Source organism: Trichosurus vulpecula, chromosome 1, assembly GCF_011100635.1.
Source record: "Trichosurus vulpecula isolate mTriVul1 chromosome 1, mTriVul1.pri, whole genome shotgun sequence".
NCBI classification, from domain to species: domain Eukaryota; kingdom Metazoa; phylum Chordata; class Mammalia; order Diprotodontia; family Phalangeridae; genus Trichosurus; species Trichosurus vulpecula.
In genome coordinates, this window is record NC_050573.1 from 399018188 (window position 1) to 399041550 (window position 23363).

The 23363-nt window shown below is 39.1% G+C and overlaps 1 protein-coding gene across 7 annotated transcripts in view; it reads left to right on the top strand.

Moving 5' to 3' along the window:
• RAI14 (retinoic acid induced 14) overlaps positions 1-21531 on the top strand; it is a 177907-nt gene extending 156376 nt beyond the window's left edge. For 4 of the 7 annotated variants that reach the window (XM_036758400.1, XM_036758408.1, XM_036758416.1 and 1 more), the window contains 12 exons: positions 1110-1180; positions 3424-3530; positions 5383-5561; positions 5775-5803; positions 7230-7316; positions 8206-8292; positions 10363-10411; positions 11877-11992; positions 13132-14643; positions 15970-16119; positions 18770-18835; positions 19558-21531. In XM_036758400.1, coding sequence (XP_036614295.1) covers positions 1110-1180; positions 3424-3530; positions 5383-5561; positions 5775-5803; positions 7230-7316; positions 8206-8292; positions 10363-10411; positions 11877-11992; positions 13132-14643; positions 15970-16119; positions 18770-18835; positions 19558-19635 — 2531 coding nt within the window. In that variant the 3' untranslated portion in view covers positions 19636-21531. The remainder of the gene's footprint in view (positions 1-1109; positions 1181-3423; positions 3531-5382; positions 5562-5774; positions 5804-7229; positions 7317-8205; positions 8293-10362; positions 10412-11876; positions 11993-13131; positions 14644-15969; positions 16120-18769; positions 18836-19557) is intronic. The other 3 variants (XM_036758424.1, XM_036758435.1, XM_036758442.1) reach the window with 3 other exon arrangements.
• The last annotated feature ends 1832 nt before the right edge of the window (positions 21532-23363 follow it).

A 23363-nucleotide genomic window follows, 5' to 3' on the forward strand; every position in this document is an offset into this window, starting at 1 on the left:
AGAAGTTACTATTGCCCACATGAGTGGCAATCATGGCTTTTATGCAGTTGGTCAGTGAGCAAGCACTTAAAGCTTACTATGTGCCAGGCTCTACACTAAGCATTGGAATTACACAACAAGTAGGAAGAAAGGTGATTCCCTCACTGAGCTTAGTTTCTAATAGAAGAAAACAACACATAGAATGAAGCTATAAAGCAGGAGAAGGGAGGAGAAAGGAGGTTAGAAGGTAGTTCAGAGTACAGCCTGGGGAGCAATGGTTTTTCTTTAGACTGTGAATGTGATCAGACATTTTTGAGTTTAAAGCAATGATGATAGAAAATCCAATACAAATATTTTTTAGGTAAACCTTTAAATTTCCACCAGCCTTTGACTTTTATTATCATTGTACAGAGATGAACTGTCATAATTTTTACCACCTGGTTTCTTAAGAAAAGGGATTGTTTTGTGTTTGTCTTTATATGTTCAAAGCCTTTAGTAGGGTGCCCAGTGCACAAAAGGCACCCACTCAGTCAACAAGTACTTATCAAGCCTTTCTAGGTGCCAGGCTGTTAGTAAAATTAGAATGATTATTTTATGAATTAGGATTGCTGAAAGCCATTGTTTTTTACCTTGAATTTATTTTGCATGGATTTTCCATATACTCATATGTGTATGTGTTGTTTCCTTCGATAGAGTATAAGGAACTGTTTCATTTTTGTCTCTAATCCCAGTTCCTGCCTCTTTGTAGGTGCTTAATAAATGCTTGTTAATTGATTCGGTTCATGATACTAAAAGGAAGCCCAATGAAAACGCAGTGACACTGAGCCTTGAGGTGCCAACTTTAAATGGTTCTCTTAAAGGTTGGAATTAGATAATATAACTCATTTTTAAAAACATAACATAAATGGAGCTTGTCAGTGGGGTCTTGAGTCTGTATAGCTGGTAAGAGACAAGAAGATGAAAAAAATGTTTTATAATTGTCAGCAACATCTCACTGCAAAGCATCTGAGTTGGTGATTTTCCATTTTGTTACATGTTCCTTTTTAATGAAATGATATTTGGGGATGGGGTGAGTAAAAGAGAGGAAGCCATGTGACTTGTTGGGAATTTTGTATTTTTTTTTCCCTCAGCGGCACATGGATGCCTTCAAGCAACTCAGATTCTCTGTGAGCACAAAAGCCCTATTAACCTCAAGGATTTGGTGAGTACCATTCATACAAGTAAGTCACCAGAGGTGCAGAGGGAAATTAATTTACTAAGCACTTTGGGGTACCTCAGTGGCTCCTTATCTACAGCATCCTAAGAGCCATTGTGACTGCAACACATTTAATGGAGACTTTGGCTTTTGGTAAACTACTCCCTTAGTTCCTTGTCTTTAAAAAGAGATAATACAGTCTTACTCTTCTAACCTTGAAAAAATAGGAAGATTAATTTCCAAATGTCTATAGTGTATGCTAGAAAGAACCTTCTATAAATCTATAGTGTAGCACAGTATTATTCTCTCAGGAATGAAACACTTGACATATGAATTCTGGGCATATACGTGTGTACTTCATTACTTAATATTGTAGGATCAGATTTAGAGATGGTAGTGACCTTAAATATCAACTAGTATATATAGCCTTTTCATTTTACAGATGAGGGAATTGAGGCCTGGAAAGGTTAAGTAACTTAACCGAAAGTCACACAAGTGTTAAGTACCAGAATGGACATTCTGACAGGTCAAATATTCTTACTTTTAAAAAAATAGTTTTATTGATAGCTTTTATTTTTATGTCACTTTCATTTCACATGATTTCCCTTACCCAGACAACCATTTTTGTGACAAAAAATGTAAAATGAAACAAGGGAAAAAAACAGTTCAGCAAAATGTGTCAACACATCAATCAAGTCTGATGGTTATGCGGGATTCCACACACATAGCCCTCACCCCCTTTGCCTACCTCCTTCTCATCTCCTTTTTGGGACAAGCTTGGACATTATAATGAAACAGTCTTTAGATGAACAAATTGTTATTTGGGAGGGAGGAGAATAGTCTTTCCATTTACATTGATGTCCTTGTGTACATCATTTTCCTGGTTTTGTCTGCTTCGCTCCGTATTAGTTTACATAAGTCTTCCTGTGTTTCACTGAATTCTTCATATTCACCATTTATTATAGCAAAATAGTATTCCACAGTTTGACAGTTCCCCGGTTGAAAGGTCCAAAGCTCTTGCCGTTGCACTACACTTCCATGATTTCATCTGTGTGGGTCCTCCTCCATTCATGCATATGGCAACCCCTTCGTTACTTAGTATAGACTAATGGTTTTCTTAAGCAAAAAGGAATTATCTGATGACCAACCTTCTGGTGATAAACTTCTTCTAACTTACCTAGGCTGAATTCTGAGATAATTAGACAAATGTGGTTTGTCTTTGGCCTGGAGAGAGAGAGAGAGAAAGAGAGAGAGAGAGTGAGTGTGTGCGTGCGTGTGTGTGTGTGTGTGTGTATGTGTGTACATACACAAATATACATATGTTGTATCTATATACACCTTACATTTTCATGTGTGCATAGAGGTACAAATATAGTATGTCTTCCTAATAGCTTTTTTGTTTTACCAGTAAAATTTGTTGCTTCATGAGAAATCAGAGGACCTGCAAAGTTAGGTCGAGTGTCCCATCTGGAGATACCATGGATTTTGAGGGAAAAGCTTATTGCTACCCTCCCAATCCTCATTTGCCTTACCTATTTTGCAGACAAAGTATCTCAGACCACAGATTCTTGAGATGGTGACAGTAAAAAAAGACAAGGAATTAAAAAGGCAAATTGAAGGCAAACATATTGGGATTGAGTGACAGAAACTGCTTAGAGAGGACCAGATCATGTGAGATAGAGATTAGTTTGGCTTATAGCTGATTCTTTGGCAGAGGCTTCCATTCTTCTCTCATCTTGATAGCAACAGTGTCTCATAAGGGGCTGATTATTGAAAGCACACATCTTAACATGTTAAGATTCTCCCAACGAATTGAAAATGTGAGAGAAGACTGTCTTCTCATTCCTTACTACCTTTCCTTGGAAGAAGGCTTTTTTCCAGCCCAATGGTAATGGTGTAATGGCCCTGAGGTCTGACCACTTTCTAAACTATCACCCACCTGCTTTCCCCCCTGCCCCAAGCCTCTCTCTCTGGGTCATTACAAATGTTCCCTTTACCAACTTCATCTTTTGGACTTAGCTAGGGTGACTCCTGTCTCCAAGGTTTATGTGTCTGGGAAAGCTTGATCATCAAACCACATATATTAAGTATTATGTTACAGAAGTTCACATCATTTCTCCAGTTCCTCAGTGACAGACCAAATGTGAAACCACCAGTGCAAGACAAGAATTGGCTTGGAGAGAACAGGGTACTTTGTGATTCTGGCTACTGGTATATGAATTGAAATCTTGATCTGAATGTGTTCCTAGGATGGGAATATACCTCTGCTTCTTGCAGTACAAAATGGCCATACTGAAGTGTGCCGCTATCTCTTGGATCATGGAGCAGATGTCAATTCCAGAGACAAAAATGGAAGGTATCACAAAATTAGTCTCATTGATGACATGACTTTGGCAACATGGATTTTTTGTATGTTTTCATAAAATCACAGCTGTATTTTGAATGGTTTACTATGAGACAATTTTATTCCTGCCGTCTTGGATCATCAAGGCCATAGTTAATTGAAGAAATGTTTCGCAGACTGTTGATGGTACTCGACTAAGTCCAGAATGTGGCTATTAAAGGCGAAAATGAGCAAGTCATTTTGGGTACACTGAACTGTCAAAGAAATCTGTGAACACAGTGTTTTCTTTTTCTTAATATTTTGGGCAAATTGCAACTAATTTAAAATATCTTTGACTGGGAGGAAGACAAAGTTTGAGCCATCATACTTAATGCCATTCAAATTAAGTGAAATAACTTAGGCTATTATTCCTCAAGATGTGTTCTGGGGCTTCATTTAAAAAAAATGTAGTGACAAATAAGCACACATTGCAATTAATTCTATTTTTTTAATCTTTTGCCTATGATATATGAATTACATCTGTGCAGAACAACAATGTAGAGATTGGTTGGAATCCCCCATGCAATTTTGACTTCTTAGTGGTCTAAAATCAACTACCAAAAGTGACTAGTAATTGTATGGTGCATCATCTCGTTGGCCTGCCTCGACTAAGTCATAATCAGTGACCATTTCTATTACGGTTTTTAAATTATAAGTAATTTTGTTAGCCCCAACTCATTTAGCATAATTGGGTAAAACCTTGAAGTTTGAAGAGAGAAGAAAACAAAAATATTACTAACTAAGATAAAATAAATATCTAGAAGTTGTTTGTGTACTACCAAGTTCAATAGAAAAGCCAACATAATGATTGTTTTCTCCACTTTGGATCCTGAGCTGGTGGAGTGACAAAACTGTACCACCAAACCCCAATTAACTTAAAAACAGAACTCTGGTTTGGGGTGGGTTTCATTGAAAATCTAATCAGTCATTGGAAAGAATCTCCCAAAACACTGGCTCATGGAAAAGCATTAAAATTATTGTACCACCTTACATACAGATAAGAAAGATGGCCATATTATCATTGTATTATGTGTGTGTGTGTATATATACATGTGTATGTATATATACATGTATATACACATGTGTGTGCATATATACACATGTGTATTTATATATACGCATGTGTATGTATATATACATACATATACACATGTGTATTTATATATACATACACACATGTGTGTGTATATATACATACATGTACACATGTGTATGTATATATACATACATGTACACATGTGTATGTATATATATCCTTCTCATTAATATAATGACCTTAGATGCCAAATAACATTGATATGAAAATATAAGTGTTTTAAAAATAGCCTTAGGTTATTTAGCCATCTGTAGACTTTTTTAATTTTTAAAAAGCATTTCAAAATCTTAGTGCAAGAGTTCCACCAAATGTTATTTTGAATCAAGAAGTACACCATAGTAAAGAGCCCTGAACATAGGTAGGAGGTATACTTTGTTATCATGATCTGGTCTAGTTATTTTTTAAGTGTGTGTGTATATACTTAATTTCATATTTTTACTGTGCCATCAGTCTAAACAGAGAGAGAGAGAGAGAGAGAGAGAGATGGGCTAAATCACTCTCTCTACCAACCTCACTCTCCCTCCTTTCCTCCCTCTCTTCCCTCTCTCCTCTTTTCCTTTATCCCTTTCTTCCTCCAACCAATAGCTCTTTATTTATTTTTTTTCCTTGCCCTATGTCCCCTCTGGTTTTTTTTTTTCCCAAGGAAAAAAGAAGGAAAGATTTCTCTAGTGAGCATGCATCTCTCTGTTTTCTTAGGACTAAACTAATATCTCTTTTTTTTTTCCCCAGAACTGCTCTTATCCTGGCTTGTGAAACTGGCAACTCTAACATGGTGGAAGCCTTAATTAAAAAGGGTGCAGACTTAAACCTTGTGGATTCTCTTGGACACAATGCCTTACATTATTCCAAACTCTCAGAAAATACAGGAATTCAAAGCCTTCTATTATCAAAAATCTCTCAGGACACTGGTATGTGAAAGGAAATAGCCAGTGTTCTTTTAAGTTTTCCCACCATATTTTCCCCAAAGGATAAAATAATTTAAATGTTAGACTTTTTCTGCTTAAAGTATTTTGATGAAACCTGAAGTATTAGCACTGCTACCTAGTCTACCGCCCCGCCCCAAAAAGGTGGATTTTTATCTTTAAGATTTATAAAGTTCATTTTCCCCCCTTTTTCTACAGATGTAAAGACTCCGACAAAACCAAAGCAGGTATTTATTGAGGGTGGGAGATGGGGGGGGGTCGCCTTTTTCGGTAGTGGGAATTTTACACCTCAAACAACTTTGTGCTCTGTTGCTACAATAATACGGATGAAATGAAAAATTGGACAGAACTGCAATGTCATTCTTTGGAAGTCTTAATCCTGTGTTTTAAGGTGGTGGGATATATTTCATAGAAACAAATTTAGAACTGAGCAAACCTGTGAGGCCACTTAATCTAACCCCTTCATTTTACAGATGAAGAAACCAAGGCACAGAGGTGAGGTGACTTGCTCAGGGTCACATACATAGTAAATGACGGTCAGGATTTGACCACATCCTCTTATTCTAAATCCAGTGTTCTTTCCGTTGGACCTATTGCATGTAATGTTTGGAGCTGGTACTTCAAAAGAAATTTGAAGAGCATGTAATTTTAAACTTAGAAATATATTCATATAAAAATTAATTTAGAAAAACCCAACCCTGGACTCAGCCCTAGAATAATCCTTAAATCATGGTCATGGAATAAAATCTACAGTACTCTGTACACTTATTTGCTATAGAACTACACAATTCTGGAAGGTTTAAGTTAATTGTTAAATTAAAAGAGAGAAAAAAAACAAACTTTATTGCTACTTTAAAAGATCTTGCTATTTACGTATTATAAGTAAATATGTTGTAAATTATGAATTTGTATGTAGTAGAACTAGATGAAGACCCCTTTGTAGTCGGTTTCATTTGCCTATTTGGGCTTTGTGATGAAAACTTTTTAACTATTTATTTGCCTTATTGATAAGGAAGCATGCACTTGGCTATTATTCATAGATACCTGGTTTCTCGTTGAGCAACTTTTTTTCCCCCAGAACTAGAGTACTTTATTAAATGCTAAGTACTGTGTTTACAAAAGGTAATTTTTGGGCTAAAGGGGAAGGATGGTATCCCATTCATTGAACAGGATTTTTTTTTATTGGCTATAATGCCACAAAAATAGTTTTTTTTTTTAACATATTAGACCAGGTATTCCAAAGAAGGGAGAAAAGAATCATGTTAAGAGGGAGAAAGTTATAAGTAATGCATCCGATTATGTATTTACACTGCTCTTTACACAGTAGGCATTTAATAAATATTTGCTGAGTCAATGACTATGATAAATGATTCTTCCTCCCAACCTTTCACCACCTTGTTTCATTTTTTGTTTGTGCTTTTTCCCCCTGTTGAAGCATGGAATGCCAAAAGGAAACTTAGCATGCATAGAATACTATCTTTTTTTTTGGTCATATGTTTCAGACCCAGGTATTTACATAAATATATAGAGAGTGAAAAGAAGAAATGCATGTGCTACTGAGATTTTTTTTCTTGTTTGTTTTGAAAAACTACTTGCTCAGACTTTACTAACCAGACTAACCCGCCTCCATTCTCTGGCCTGTGAAACTTCCAGCATGATCAAGTCTCTAAAATAAGCTCAGAAAGAAGTGGAACTCCCAAAAAACGCAGAGCTCCACCACCTCCTATCAGTCCTTCCCAGGTAAAATAAAATAAAATAAAAAGGAATAATATAGCAAAGTGAAACCTTTTTTTTAACTTTAGCACCAAAAGGAAGAGGTCATAGAACTGAAATTGAATGATAACACCTGAACTTTAGCATTATCTGTTTCTTAACATTACTCTGCATAGTATAGCAAAGGAATCTCATTACTAGTCAGGCAAACAGGTTTGTTTTGCTTTATCACAAAACTGGGAGAAATGTACCAGGATCTAAGGGAGCCTATAGAGGATATAGCTAAAAAGTAACTTTTTCGAAGGTGATTTATTTTCAGTTTATGATCAATTCTTCATTATCTGTACAAATGGAGTTGGAACAGTGGTGCTGATCAGAAAAAAAAAAGTTTTCTTGGATCACCCCCTCAAAAAAATGTACAGTCCTAATTGGGTCAAAACTGAGGAAATATAAAATTAATGTGCATTCCCTCAGTCCCCAGTGACTCAGTGTGTGTGTGTGTGTGTGGGTGTGAGAGAGAGAGAATTCAGAAGTTAGTGAAATAGCAAAGAAAACAAAACACCCTAGCAGTTAGAATTTTATGCAGATATTCCACGAAGGGAGAAATCTACCCAAAGATATCATAGAGAATCATGTATCTTCCATGGAGTGTCTTTAAAAGTATTTTAGTTTACTTATCCATCATTTTCACCAGCTCCAATAAAGCTTTTCATGGGCTGTGGGTTTGTTTGGGTTTGGCGTTGAACTAAGTTGAAAATCTATAAACTCTTCGGTTTAAAACTTGATTTGACTGCTCCTCACCAGGAGTGTTATAGCAATGGATAATTAAGTTGCCACCTTGGTACTGACTGATACAAGTGAAAAACAGAATTTGAGGAAACATCCTCTGTCAGTGACTTTGGTTTTTGTTTTTCAGTTGAGTGACCTGTCTACGCCACGCTCGGTAACTTCAACCCCATTATCGGGAAAAGAACCAGTCTTTTTCCCTGAGCAGTCTTTCAAGGTACATTTTTGTGTGTGTGTGTGTGATTGAATAGGTATATCACAGAGAGGTCACGTAGCTTGATGGAAAAAACCAAAATACTCATACAGAATATTTCCATTAAATACGTATTTGCTTAACAACCATAACTTGGGAGGGTGAATAAAATCTTTAATGATTAAAATAAAACTCTGAACAACACCCACTTCCCCTTATCTCAGGGCTGTTCCAGCAAGGTGTTTCATTTTAGATCCGTCTTTACGTAAAGAAGTTACCATTGATGACATTGCCTGGTAGCTAATCTTTCTCTTCCCCTGGATATTATAATCAAATGTTCTAGACCCTTGAGTCAGGGAAAAGATATCATACTACTGTAACTTAATATCCTTGTCTCTTCTAATATGGCAATGACACAAAAGAAATCATACATTCCAAAGAGGAATTCTGCCAACAACCAAGTGATTTGGGAAAGAGGAAGGTAACAGAGTTCACTTTCTGGGGGGGGCGGGGGGGGGGGAAGTATTTCAGATGAAGCTGTTTTATAAACAAGAATTCTCATTCTTCCGCCTTCTCCCTCTGCGAAAAATGTGACCACTTAAGCTTTTCCTTGTGAAAAATTGTTTCTTGGGTCATTATCTGCTACTCACCCAAATGAAGTATTTTATTTGTAGTAGGTCCTTCTCCTGGAAATGAGGGCCTGGCTTTGAAATTACAGGAATGTTTTCTTGCAGAGTAGATTGAGGTTTACAGATAGATTTGTAGATTGAGATTCACAGATAAATGTTACCAAGGACAAAGAAGTCCGAGGAATTGGGCTCCCGTATCTGGGCATATAAGCAATTTTTTTTTTTATTAAACCATTTAAAACAAGATAATCTTACTATCCACAATTATGCTTAGTTTTTTTTCAATGTGTATTCTTTATTGTTGTATCTTAACTAAAGGTTAGGAGGAGATGACTAACATCAGATAACTTATTCATAAGGATGGGGCAATGAAAAGAATTTAATTTGGAATCAAAGGACCTATGTTTGAATCCTAGCTCCACCACTTACTACCCATGTGACTTTGGGCAAGTCATTAACCTTTCTAGGCCTCCTTTCCTTATTTGTAAAATAAGAGCGTCAGACTAGATGATTTCTAAGGTTGTTTCCAGCTCTCATTCTCTAAGCCATGATATAAAAATTCTAAAACAAAAAATACAATATTCTTCAGTATTTTTTTTTAACTTAGCAAATCAATTACTAGGTAGAGGGTGGAAGACCTGGGTTTAAGTCTTGTCTCTGACTCATACTAGCTATGTGATAGTGGGCAAGTCAATTAACTACTTAGTACCACAGGCCTACCCTCTTAAGACTGTAATTTGTAGATGAGTTGTTGAACTCCCATATTAGGAGTTCCCTAGCTAATTAAATCACACATCCAAGACTTCCCCCTCCCCTCCCCCACCTCCCAAAAAAGGCAGTTAGCAGCTAAGACTTGAAGTGGCCTTGTCATTTCTGATCTTGGGGCATGGTTCATTAAAAAAGCTTTTAGGTAGGCCCAGCATGGTGGCTCAGACCTGCATTCCTAGTACCAGGGAGGCTGAGACTGGTAGAACTCATATGCTTGAGAGTTCTAGGCTGCTGGAGTGAGCTAAGCTGAACTCGTAGCCATATGGATTCAGTAAGCCTACAAGAGTGGAGGCCCACTACCAGGTTGCCCCAGAAGGAATGAATCTGCCCAGATCAGAAATGAAGCAGGTCAGAGCTCCCATGCCAATCAGAGTAGGGTCAGACCCTTGAGTGGCCCCTGAACTTCTGGTCTGGGCAAAATAGGAAGACCCAGTCTTTAAATTTTTTTTTAAAGTTGTTAGATGCAACAAATAGATGCTTAAAACCTGTTATAGTTTATTTAATTAGAAATGGGAATTTTCAGAGATTATTACCATTTTGAAATGCCCTGTTGAAATCTGCTGCTCTTCTTTCAAAAAAAAAAAACCCCTTCTTATTCACTCAGACATGGTGTTTAGGAGTTGTGTGTTTTGTTTGTATTTTTTAAATGAAGAAAATGTTTTTCTGAAGCCTAATCAAAAGTCATATTGTGTTTCAGCAGGAAGAGGTTAACTCTAACAAAGACCGACTGAGTGATAGTACTGCAGGTAAGGTATAAAGGCTGGGGCGGGGAGGGGGGATGTTGGTCAAGGATGGAGGAGGGATGATTATCCTTGTTCAGAGGTAGCCTTTATCCCTTTTCACTTCCAGCACAGTGCATTCACAAATAGGGCCTAATAAATGCTGATTGGATTTGAATTTCCATGTTCCTTTAAAGCAGCCTAGTGGGGACACTTGGAGAGACAGCCATGTGTTTTGTATTCGCCTATGGGCCTTTAAATTATAGCACTGTTAAGCTTTCCATTTTTTTTTTTAGCTTTCCATTTTCTAATGCTACTATGTAACTGACTTAAGTATTATATTCAGGCTCTAGGTTCAAAATACAGCAGTAGATCTAGTGCAAAAATTACCTCATTTAAAATTGTAATGATCCTTTCCACCCCCTAGACCCTCTCAAAAGTGCCATGACCTTGTGAGTAGAAGACAGAAACCTTGTATAGGTACATACCCTGCACTGAAAGAAGAACTTGTCGGATGGCAAAACTTCTAATAGAGCAAGTCCTTTGAATGCAAAAGCAAAATTTCCCCACGAAGAATTTTTATCTTGCATCTTATAATTTCAATGAAAGTTGTAAGAGATGTGAGCCGATGTCTGTGATAAAGATAAAATCAACATCTATCGAGTGCCTACTGTATGCTCCAAGCCCTAAGTGCCAGAGTATTTGGCTTTTACATGAGCTTTGCCTTTTTTCCTGTAAGCAGTAGGGAGCCATTGGCAATTTTTTTGCAAGGAAACATATGGTTGAATCACTGCTTTAAGAATCCTCTAAGTGCTGTGACAGATGAATTGAAAGGGAAAGATACTCCAGTGGTACAATGGAACTGGGGGTTTTGCTTTGCTACTTACTAGCTGTGTGACCGTGGACACATAACTTAACCTTTCTGAATTTCATTCTCCTCCTCTCTCCAGTAAAAGGGTTACATGACCTAAGATCGTTTCAATCTTTGATCCAATGATCAAATTGCTGCTATAATTTAGGAGTGTGGCGATACGGACCTGAGCCAGGAAAAGAGCAGAGTCAGGATATGCAAAGGAAGGAGAAAGAAGGTTGCTGGGGTTTTTGAGTTTGGCAGAATGGTGCAGTACCACTATCAGTTATAGGAAGATTGGGAGGGAAAGCCAGTTTTGGAATCAGATCAGGAGTTCAGTTCAGGGCAGCTAGGTAGCACAGTGGATGGAATACCCAGACTGGAGTCAGGAAGACTTATCTTCCTGAGTTCAAATCTGGCCTCAGACTCTTGCTAGCTTGTGGCCCTGGGCAAGTCATTTGACCCCGTTTGCCTCGGTCTGTCAAATGAGCTGGAGAAGGAAAGGGCAAATCACTCCAGTGTCCTTGCCAAGAAAAACCCAAATGGGCTCAAAGAGAGTCAGACACAATTAGACAACAATAAGTTCCGTTTTAGACCTACGGAATTTGAGGGGAATGAAAATGAACTCTCTTATTTTTTAAGGTGCTGATAGTTTATTGGATGTGAGCTCTGAAGCCGACCAGCAAGATCTCATATTCTTACAGGCAAAAGTCGCTTCCCTTACCTTGCATAATAAAGAGTTACGAGACAAATTAAAGGTAAGTAAGCTGGGATTTTTCTATATGTTCTACAATGTGAGATTACTTGATTTTTTTTTTTAGGACACTATGGGGGATATTCAGAATGAGTTTGTTTTTTAATTTTAGTGTCTTATAGTTTGAAACAAGATCTTGAGACCACACCTTCACTTTTTTTTTTTTGATCAAATACAGTTAATAGTTTGCAGATTATAGACATAGAAAACACCAGTCATTTATTTAGAAATTCATTTGGTAACTCAACAGATGCAGTTAACAATTAGGTATGGGCACCTAGATGGTGCAGTGGATGGAGCACTGGGTCTAAAGTCAGGAAGACTTTCCTTCTTGAACTCAAATCTGGCCTCAGACACTTATGAGCTCTTTAACTCTGGGCAAATCACTTAATGCTGTTTGCCTCAGTTTCCTCCTGTAAAATGAGCTGAAGAAGGAAATGGCAAACCACTCCAGTGCCCTTGCCAAGAAAACCCCAAATGGGGTCACAGAGAGTTGGACACTGAAAAATGAATAACAGCAATAGAATAGATGCAAGATAGGCAGTGAAGTGATACAGTGGCCTGGAGTCAGGAAAACCTGAGTTCAAATCCAGCCTCAGATACTAACTAGCTGTATGACCCTGGCCGAGTCACTTAACCTCTGTTTGCCTTGGTTTCCTCACTTGTGAAATGAAAACAGGTGAACCTACCTCCCAAGACTGTGAGGATCAAATGAGATAATGATTATAAAGCACTTAGCCCAGCATATAGTAAGCACTATATGAATGTTAGCTAGTATTATTATTAAGTGACATGTTGTCCCAGGTACAGAAAAGAGGGGAAAAAAAATCCCCCCACATTCTTCTTAGGAGAAGGGCCTTGACAGCTTCAGAGAAAACCAATAATTTGTGGTGTCTTCAAGACATTCCAGGAAATCTCATCTTAGTAGTGGCACAGTATTAGTCTGTGTAACAGAAGAGTACCAAGTGGGATGTGTGTTGTTTCTCCCATGTCCCTGAACAACATTTCTCCCTAAGGCTGCATAGACTAGGACAGGGACATTGATAGTTAACCACGTTCCACTCAAGTGTTGAGATCCTTCCTTCCCACCTCAGTTACTTAGTCAACTCCTTATCATGTTTAATTCTTTTTTTTTTTAAACAGGCTAGAACACCCAAGGAGGGGGAGGCAGATTTAAGCACTGACTCTTCTACCCAGACTGACTTGGTGTCATTAGCAGATAAACCAAGTGAAACCTCTGCCTATGTTTTAACTCATACTTTGAGTAATGCCAGGAGCAGCAGTGACATAAAAATTCAGCAGCTCCAGGAAGTTTTACAGGATGTGCAGATGAAACTGGATAGCTCGGAAGCTGAAAGGAGGGAGTTACAAGCCCAGCTTCAGTCTCGAGTTCCAGAATCAATTTGTTTAAACAGCTCTGAGATTTCAGAGAATGGCTCCGACCTCAGCCAAAAGCTAAAGGAAACCCAGAGCAAGTATGAAGAGGCTATGAAAGAGGTCTTGAATGTGCAGAAGCAGATGAAATTAGGCCTTGTTGCTCCAGAAAGCAAAGATAACAGTTATTCCAATCTCCATGAGCTGAGGTCCACAGATGAAGCGATTGAAAAGCTTAAGCAAGACCTACAGGATGCATTAGAAGAAAGTGAAAGAAATAAAGAGAAAGTGAGAGAGTTAAAGGGGAAACTTGAAGAAAAAGAGAAAAGCCTGGCCATCAACCCACCTGTGGAAGAGTATGAGAAAATAAGAAATTCATATTGCTCTGTGATTGAGAATATGAACCAAGAGAAAGCCTTTTTAATTGAGAAATACAAAGATGCTCAAGAAGAAATCAAGAAATTACAAGATACATTGAAAAGTCAGGCACCACAAGAATCCAGTGACGAGGCCGGAGACATGAAAGAAGCAATGAACAGAATGATCGATGAACTCAATAAGCAGGTGACTGAGCTCTCCCAGCTGTACAAGGAAGCCCAGGCTGAGCTTGAGGACTACAGGAAGAGGAAGTCACTGGAGGATGTCACTTCTGAATATATCCATAAAGATGAGCATGAGAAGCTTATTCAGGTGACAAATGTGTCCAGGGCAAAAGCTGAAGATGAGCTATCTGAAATGAAGTCCCAGTATTCTAAGGTATTGAATGAAGTAACACAGCTCAAGCAACTAGTTGACGCTCAGAAGCAGAATTCGGTGTCTATCACGGAACATTTGCAAGTGATAACCACCCTTCGGAGTGCTGCCAAAGAAATGGAGGAGAAAATAAGCAGTCTGAAAGAGCAGCTGGCAGGCAAGGAAACCGAAGTGGCGAATCTTGAGAAGCATCTTTTGGAAGAAAAAGCGGCAATGAATGATGCCATGGTACCTAAAACCTCCTATGAAAAACTCCAGTCAACTTTGGAAGGTGAAGTGAGTGCATTGATGTCTAAATTGAAGGATTCAGTGAAGGAGAGAGAGAAGGCATCCTTAGAGGTGGCTCAGGTGAGAAATGAGGTCTCACAGATAAAAAGGGAAAAGGACAGTATTCAAAATCTCCTAAAAACTAAGGAACAGGAGGTAAATGAACTTCATCAAAAGTGCCAGCAAGCCCAGGAAGAACTTACAGAAATGAGAAGATATTCTGAAAGCTCTTCAAAATTGGAAGAGGATAAAGACAAGAAGGTTGGTAAAACACTTTTTTTTTTTCTGTATTGCAGCCCTGTAGGACTTAACTGAAAGTTTACTACCCTACAGGGGAAAAAAAGGCTGTTTACTCACTCTCATCCCTAGGCTACTCAACCTCTACCAATGCTACCACAATACATAAAACAGTGTTATTTACCACTAACCTTCCATGATTTTTTATCTTCCTTGAATATGGGGAATCATTAGTCTCCAGCGCAGCCTAAAGAACTATGAATAGTATATAAAATAAAGGTCCATAAAGCATTTTCAGTTCAGTATTCTGAATTCGTGCATCTATAAAAATCATCATGCAGAAACCTAATGTCTTCTATCAAAGGTAAACCTACCAACTTCAAAACTCGTTTTTAAATAAAAATTCCATTTTTTTCCCCACTGAAAACTCAAATAATCTTCAACTTTAATCCTATCCTCTAAAGGAGAGATTCTCAAAAAAGTATGATCTGGAGACCTCTGGAGGTCCCTGATGACTTTTCAGGGTAATTACAAGGTCAAAAGTATTTTTATAATAATAGTAAGACATTTTAATTCCTAATATAGTAAGTATCAATAGATAAAACCTACATAAACAAAAACTCCTTGGAAGAGCCTCGCTAATTTTTAAGAGTAAGTTGATCACCAAGACCAAAAAGCTTAAGAGCCACTGTTCTAGGATAATTGATTTCTACCAAAGCCAATGGAAATACTCTCTGGGCCTCATCTTCAAAGGAGGGTTGCAGGGGGAAAGGGAGGAATGTTTTCACTGAGGAGCCAGAGTTGTCCCTCAGAGACAAGAGGAAGAACAAGAGTAGCAGCTCTTTCTGAACAATTGTTCATTGCCTGAATCTGTTCCAGCATTCCTAATAATTAACTACTGTCAAATCATCACAGTGGGGTTTGGGGTTTTGGGTTGGTTTTTTTTTTTTTTTAATTCTTGAGGATACAAACCAGGTAGTGCTATCTGACATGCAATGAGGTTATCTAAGAATTGCGCAAACCTAAAGAGGACCCCTTGCTTTACTTACCCCTGCCTACCTGGCAGCTGTGTAACTCTGGGCGCGATGGCTCTCTTTTTCTAAATTGAGGATATTGGTGTTTATTCTGGACATTGCTAGCTGTTTTTATAGTACATTTATTCTTAAGAGATAAAATTAGGAAGCCATGCCAGAATTTTTATAAACTAGGCCCATCAGTACAAAAAAGATAAGTATGTCTTGCTTCTTAAAAAATGTTTCAACCGTAGTAACACTGTAGAAGAAATTAGTAGAAGGGGTGCCTTTGACGTTTGGTTCTGTAACTATTCTCATGCAGCTCTCATTTCACTAGATAAATGAGATGTCCAAGGAAGTCATCAAATTAAAGGAAGCTCTGAACAGCCTCTCTCAGCTATCCTACTCTACCAGTGCATCCAAGAGGCAAAGTCAGCAGCTGGAGGCCCTGCAGCAGCAAGTGAAGCAGCTACAGAATCAACTGACGGTGAGTTTGGACTTGCTTCCTTTGACAGGCTGAGTGAAGCCGTGCAGGCCAACTCAGAGGAAGGGACCTAAAAAATTATCCACTGCGGGAGTGACCTGAATTGCCTTTGTTTACTTGGGGGTGAAGGTATGCTCTCACTCTCTCTCTCCCCCCCCCCTTCTCTTTCTCCCTCCCTCCCTCTCTCTCTCTTTCTTTCTCTCTGTCTCCCTCTCTCCCTCCTTCTCTCCCCGCTCCCCCTTCCTCCCTTTCCCCCTTCTCTCTCCTCCATTTTTTTCTCTCTTTCTGTCTCTTGTTTCTTTCTCTCAATAGCTAGTGGATAGAGCAACAGGCTGACCTGAGTTCAAATCTAGCCTCAGACACTTACTAGCTGTGTGACCCTGGGCAAATTATTTAACCTGTTTGCCTCAGTTTCCCCAACTGTAAAATGACAATGGTAACATCACCTCCTTTGCAGGCTTGTCGTGAGGATCAGATGAGGTAATATTAAAAAGCACTTACCATATGCCTAACCCACAAGTAGGCACTACATAAAGGCTAATTCCCTTGGCCCCAGACTTATTTGCCCCCTCTCCCTGTCCCGCCTTCCCCCATCTCTAACTCATTTATTCTCTCTGAGTTGCTTTTTAAGATTGCACCTCAGTTTTTTAAAATAATTTTTTAAATAAAAAAACCTAACAATTATATAGCAGGAGGAACTGTATCTGATTTCATGTGTGAGGAAATTCCCTCTGCCATTGCAAGTTGCCTTGGGCTTTTGTAAGAGAATGTTCTTATTAAGGGCTGGAATCTGTGATAGTCAAATATACACAAATATCGCCTTATTCCTGGATGCTCTGCTGGATTTAACCTGTAAAATACCTTTTTTCCTCTTCCTTCCGACCCCCCCCCCCCCCGCCCACATACCTAGTACTTCTTAGTTGACAAGCATCCAAGTTAAAATTATCATATAATGAAGGTAAGGATAACTGTGTCCCCCAGTTGTCTCTGGTTTCATAGTATGGTGACATCTTTGGTGCAGATCTGACATTGATCCGTAAGTGTTCTAGGGGCTGAATATAGCCATCCTTTTGGTGTCTTGATATTGCGGACCAGGATACTGGTGGAACTGGGTGGGGGCAATGAGTTAACCCCTAATATTCCCATAATACTAACTGATGCTGTTTTGAGCAAAGAAGCTTTAGTTCAGCTCCGGGCCAGTTTGGGATAGTTTGTCCCCAGTGGATTGCTCTGGGGACCCAGCTCAGCTGTGGGCTATTCAGATAAAAAGAATATAAAGGTGGTCCTCAGCAGGGAACTCCTGAAACCCCAGGGCACCTCCTTGCTGTTAGTTTTTATCTTCCTGAATTATTTTTTAACCACCTTTTACCTGGGGCATGTTTGAATGTATGTTTATTAAATATAGTGTTTGTTTGGACCCTCAGGTTCTGAGTGATTCACTGTACCAGATGGAAAAGCCAATGTAGATGCCCACCCTTCTGACTGCCCACCCCCTTCAGAGCAAAAAAACTAACCGTAATGCATCTAATTAGAAAGAAAGGGGGCTTTCTGTTGCTTATAGTTTTATATGTCCCTTTCTCTTCATAAAAAAAGCTATTACAACCTTATAAATGTATATGTGTGTATGTGTACATATGTACACACATGTACACATACACATATGCATGCACATATACATGTGTGACACACCCATACATATGTGCACACATGTACATATTACATGTATACGTGTGTACATACATACATACACACACATACACGCATACACACACATCTAAAAACTTGTTGTTTCTTCATATCCAGCTCTGTGGCCCCGTGGACATTATCCATGGGTTTTTCTTAGCAAAGATACTGCAGTGGTTTGCCATTTCCTTCTCCATTGTATCCCCGTTTTAGAGATGAGGAACTGAGGCAAATAGGTGTTAAGTGACTTGCCTAGAGTCCCACAGCTAGTAAATGTCTGAGGCTGGATTTGAACTCGGGTCTTCCTGACTCCAAGCACAGTACTCTATCTACTGTACCATCTTATGTGTGTGTGTGTGTGTGTGTGTGTGTGTGTGTGTGTGTATACATACATGCATACATAAATATGCACATATATAAACTATAAGGTAATATGCAAACATCAGTCATTGTTGTAGTTAATATAATAGCAATAAGGTGATATAGAGGCAGAATTGCATAGTAGCTAGAGAGTTAGGGCTGGAGTCATAAATACATGAGTTCAAATTTCACCTCTGACATTAACTAGCCAGGTGAACTTGGGCAAGTCCCTTAGCTACTCTCTGTCTCAGGCATTTCACTCAGACTTCGGTACAAAGTCACAGATGGGTTGTTACTTGCTTTGTTAGAGCACTGGCAGGCCTCACCCCTTCCATGCCAATGAAATCATAGCTTTTCTGAGCATTTGCATATCTGCTATATTAGGATATTAAATGGTAAGACTTTCCTAAAATTAGCACCATATCTCTGCCATTATAACATGGGATGAGCTTACAGCTTTGTAAAGCCCAAAGCCACCAATCCAGAAACCTGAGATATTAGCGTGGGATCCTCCCTTATCTGAGAGGAACCCCATGGGCATCACTGTGACCCAGCTTTTTGTTCCTAATGACTAAGAACTCTTTTTCATACTAATCTTTTAAAATTCCAGGAGTCCAAGAAACAACACCAGGAGATTGTCTCAGTTTACAGAATGCATCTTCTGTATGCTGTACAGGTACAGTCACAGTCTACAGAAATACTTCCCCCCACCCCCACCCCCTCCACCTCCCTTTACCAAAAAAAAATTTTTTAAAGTTGTCCCTTTGGTTAAGTCATCCAAAGAAGCAGACTTAACAGAAAACACCACCAACAAATACAAGCACTGATATAGGAGGGCAAAAGCAAGGGCTTCTTTAATTTAAAATATTAAAGGGTTCTTTTTATTGACTTGTCTACTTGAGGAAATTTGTGTCCTTCCCTCTTGACTCCTTTCTACAAAGGTTAAGTGGGAAAATTGAGAGGCAGAATTCCCTGAAAGTATTTTAATAATTTTCTGGCCTTCGCATAGTCAGTTGATAGATCACTGGTGGTGATGAGTTTTTCCACTGAGCCCTAACCCTGTTGTCCTTATTTGGAGGAATAGCTTACTAGCCTGGGGCTAAGACTTCAATATGGTAACTCACTAGGCTTGAGAACATTGGCCAGAGGCACCCTTAGGCCACTGAATACCTGAGAGAAAAGTCACTTGACCTCTGCTTTAGTTTCCTCTGAAAGTGAAATGTCCAGACCTGTACAATAGGGCTGACCCTTTCCTTACTGAAGGGGATAGGAGAGTTTCTGGGTGAAGTGCCTTATGATTGTCAGGTGGTTCACCACAAGTGATGGGGATGTTGTGGTCTATGTCTGTTCAAATGTGTTGTCTGTTATATTAATTGTATTTTTATCTAAATTTCCTAGGGCCAGATGGATGAAGATGTCCAAAAAGTACTGAAGCAAATCCTCACCATGTGTAAAAACCAATCACAAAAGAAATAAGATAGACTCTCCAGGACTCAGTGCCAACCCCTCACATTCGCCATATTTGCCTTAAAGCAGGAGTTACGGTTGGCAGCCACTGCCATTTTTCTCATTTGTTGTATGCACTGTGAGTTCACATAGCTGCCCTCTCAGCTTCTTCCCTACACAAGGACTTCTGAGGACTGTCCCCAAGAGAAGACTTTCTATTCTTCAGAATTGTCTGTTGACTTTAAGCCTTGTGATGAGCTGAGTCTGTTAAGTCCAGATCTTGGTGCTACCTGATGCCACAGCTGGTTTGGGTCTGTGGGGCTAAGGGACTTCATTGATGTGGTCTGTTGGATGATGGTGACCTGCAAATCCCCACAGGCTTTGGTGTTAGTCAATCCTAGCTGTTGCAAATCATGTGGTGAGTGCTGTTGGAACTCCTTTTCCCATGGCTGCCCATCCATCCCTACTTGTAGATAGAAGCACCCAAGATTTTAGGCTGACATTAACCCTTAACATGATTTAATTTCTAAACAAATTAACCCTGGCACTGGTTACAAGGTACACTGCAAAACCCCTCATCATGTCCTCTGGATGGAGTGCATACCCAGTTCCCAATTATTTTTTTTTCCTTCTTCTACCTTTCATCACTTAGAGCTATGCTATTCAGTCCAGCAATTGGATGAATAGGATTAACTAAAATATATAAGTTAAAAACATAAATGAGTTGACTTTGAGGATTTCAAAAAACAAAAAATCCTTTAAATGACACGTTGAAAACAACCTATGCAAGCTTGCCTACTACTGTTGTCTGTGAAGCTCAGGAAATCCAAGTCCATGCTTTTCAACAATGGATTACAGTAAACAGTACGTTTACAACCAAAAGAAATGCCTCGTAGTTCCTAACCTCACTTTTGTAAAGATGTTTCCTCTCCATTATATTTTTATTGGCCATTACAGATTTTTGGTACCTAAGCCATTTACTACGTAAAATTTGCATTACACTATGTTAACAAAATAATTTTAGATAACCATGCTTTAGACTTAAAATGTCTTTGGGTAAAAGTTTTCAGCTGTAGCAAAATGTACTAGAAATACTCTCAGCTCATCACAAAGTCCCAGCAGATACTAGGAGGTCTGGCCATCTGTCTCTGCTCTTGGAGCTGTCAAGCATTCCTGATGAACATTGGCCTTGCTCTTTTGGGTAAATGTCAGGACATTATAACTGTGCTTACTTTTCCAAACATTGGGAGCATGGCTAATGCCAGTCATTGAAAATTGGTGAAAAACCTTGATATGGTCCAGCCTTCATGATGCATAGCAAAGATCTATGGAAAAAACGCTTTTCTATTCCCATGCCATACTTAGAAGTTAAAACTTGTCCGATTTGCTTGTAGTGTCACTTATGGCTTTGTTCTTACTGAGATACACAAATATTTTTAAAAAAAAATCTCTAAGGTGTTCCACCCAGAAGCGTGTGTCTGCTTTGACTGAGTGGACAGTGAGTGGCTCAAGGCTTACTGGACTCAGTGCTGTCTAGAGCATATGCTCTCTAAACAATGGCAAAGCAAAATGGCTTTAAAACTTCCTGTCAAATAATAGTTCTTGGTGTTACTTAAGTTGCTTAATTAACTGTAATTTGACAATTTTGAAAAAGCTCCAAAGAAATGTGAAAGGACTTTTTTGGGGGGTCAGCACTTAAGAAAACACACACACAAAAAAATTCCAGCACACAAATGCTGCAGAATCTAAAACTTGAGACATTTTATAGGTTTCCTGACAATTTTAGTCTTTTACTTTGTTTCATTATGCGTATTTATTACAAGTATCCTGGTTAAATATTGAAAAGTTATACACTATAGTCTAGCGTTTTTGTGTTTGTAATTTACAGGAGTTTATGCAGAAAATAAACTTTGGTTCCATCGTTTTCATCTCTGTTCAGTTTTTATTTTCCTCATTCACCACTTACATAGTTTGGGAAGAAATGTATTTAGCTATTTATACTGTTTTAGGGAGGAACTATCAGCTATATCCATTAGAAGGAGTAATCAAATGAAAAACACTTATGGCAGCTCTCACCTGCCTAGTCCCTGCTGCTGCAGACACTGAGGCCACAGGATCACTTGAGTTGAGGAGTTCTGAGCTTCAGTGTGGCTGAAGTGAATCTAAATCCACCATGAATGTGAACATGATTGGCCCATAGCATAGGGAGTTTAGAGGGAGGAGAAAGGAATGGGGGATGGGGGAAGGAACCAATTAGGAGGCTATTGCAGTATTCCAAGTGAGAGGTAATAAGGGCTGGAAGTACAGTGATGGCTTCATGAGTAGAGAGGAAAAAGAGATGCTCTGGGCAAGATCTGACAAGTGATTGGGATATGTGGGGTGAGTGAGGAGGAATCAAGGGTGACTCCAAAGTTGTGAACTTGAACAACTAAAAGATTTCCTCAGTAACATAATGATACGTGAGAAACACCCATTCGTACTTGGTTATTTCTATGACACTGGCTTGCTCTCTGTTTCAACAATCCGGCTAGCAACTTCCGTGGGGGTGTAAGATTCACCCACAGCCAGCACCCAGAAAGCTGCCAATAGCACAGGTTCTTTTGATCTGCTTAACTAAGGAAAGCAAGGTGAAGGATTTGACAAGCTTACTTTAATTCAGCATACAAATATCATTCACTTAGCATACCAGCACACTGAACTTAAGAGCAAATTACAAACATCAACAGACAGACCAAATACAGATTCATAGTTACCAACATCTAGGTTCAGCCCGGGAGCTCAGAACAAGGGCTGGCCCAGAGTTACGTGAGCCACCACAGCTGTGGGGAAGAGCTCCAAGGAAGAGAAGGCCAACCCCTGGTCTTATATCTTTTTCAGCGTCAGGGGTGAGTCACACATGCGACTCACCCACGTGACCTAGAATCGTCACAAAGAGGTGACTTAAACCCATGTGGTCTAAGAGCCTCAGCTCTCCCAGACATGTAAACTAGGCCCTCCCTGGAGTAAGCCCCACCTTGGGCCCCACCTTAGTTGCCAATCCACACCCACTAAGGTTTTACACTTAATAGGGGTTTGGGCCTGGGGCTTAGCACCTAGTAAGGCTCAATGAAATACACTAAATTACTCAAAGGGAACAAAAGCCAAACTATTGAAGGGCACTTGGTTGAACTAAGTGCTAAGGAGCCCGTTTTGCTTACCAACACACTCTCACAAACCCAAAACAAAAAGGGGGGTGGGGGGTGGGATCTTAATTATGGGTCAGTGTCACAGTGTTCAAAGCCTACCCACCTAAGGGTGAGGTGCCTCATCACACTGCTAGTTCATCTCAAACTTGCAGTCCACTGAAAACCCCAGATCTTTTTCAGAACATCTGCTATCTATACTTCCCTCATCTTGTCATTTGATTTTTCATACACAAATACAAGTTTTTCATTTATCCCTTATTACCTTATGTAACAACAATGCTACTTGCCGCTACTGTGGCTGTGTAAGACCAACAACAATAGCACACAGAAGGGCTACTAGCACAGGTTCTTTGATTTGCTTTTCTAAGGAAAGCAACTTTAAGGGGTTAACAATCTCAGTTTAATCAAACAAACATATATCATTCACTTAGTTCAGGGGGAAAAGTCAGCACCCTGAACTTCAGAGAAAACACAAATTACAAGCAAAATAACACAAATCAGTAGACAGGCTTCTAGCTGTCTGTCCAAGACATTACATACATAGTTACCAGAGAGAAGCACCAACATCTGGGT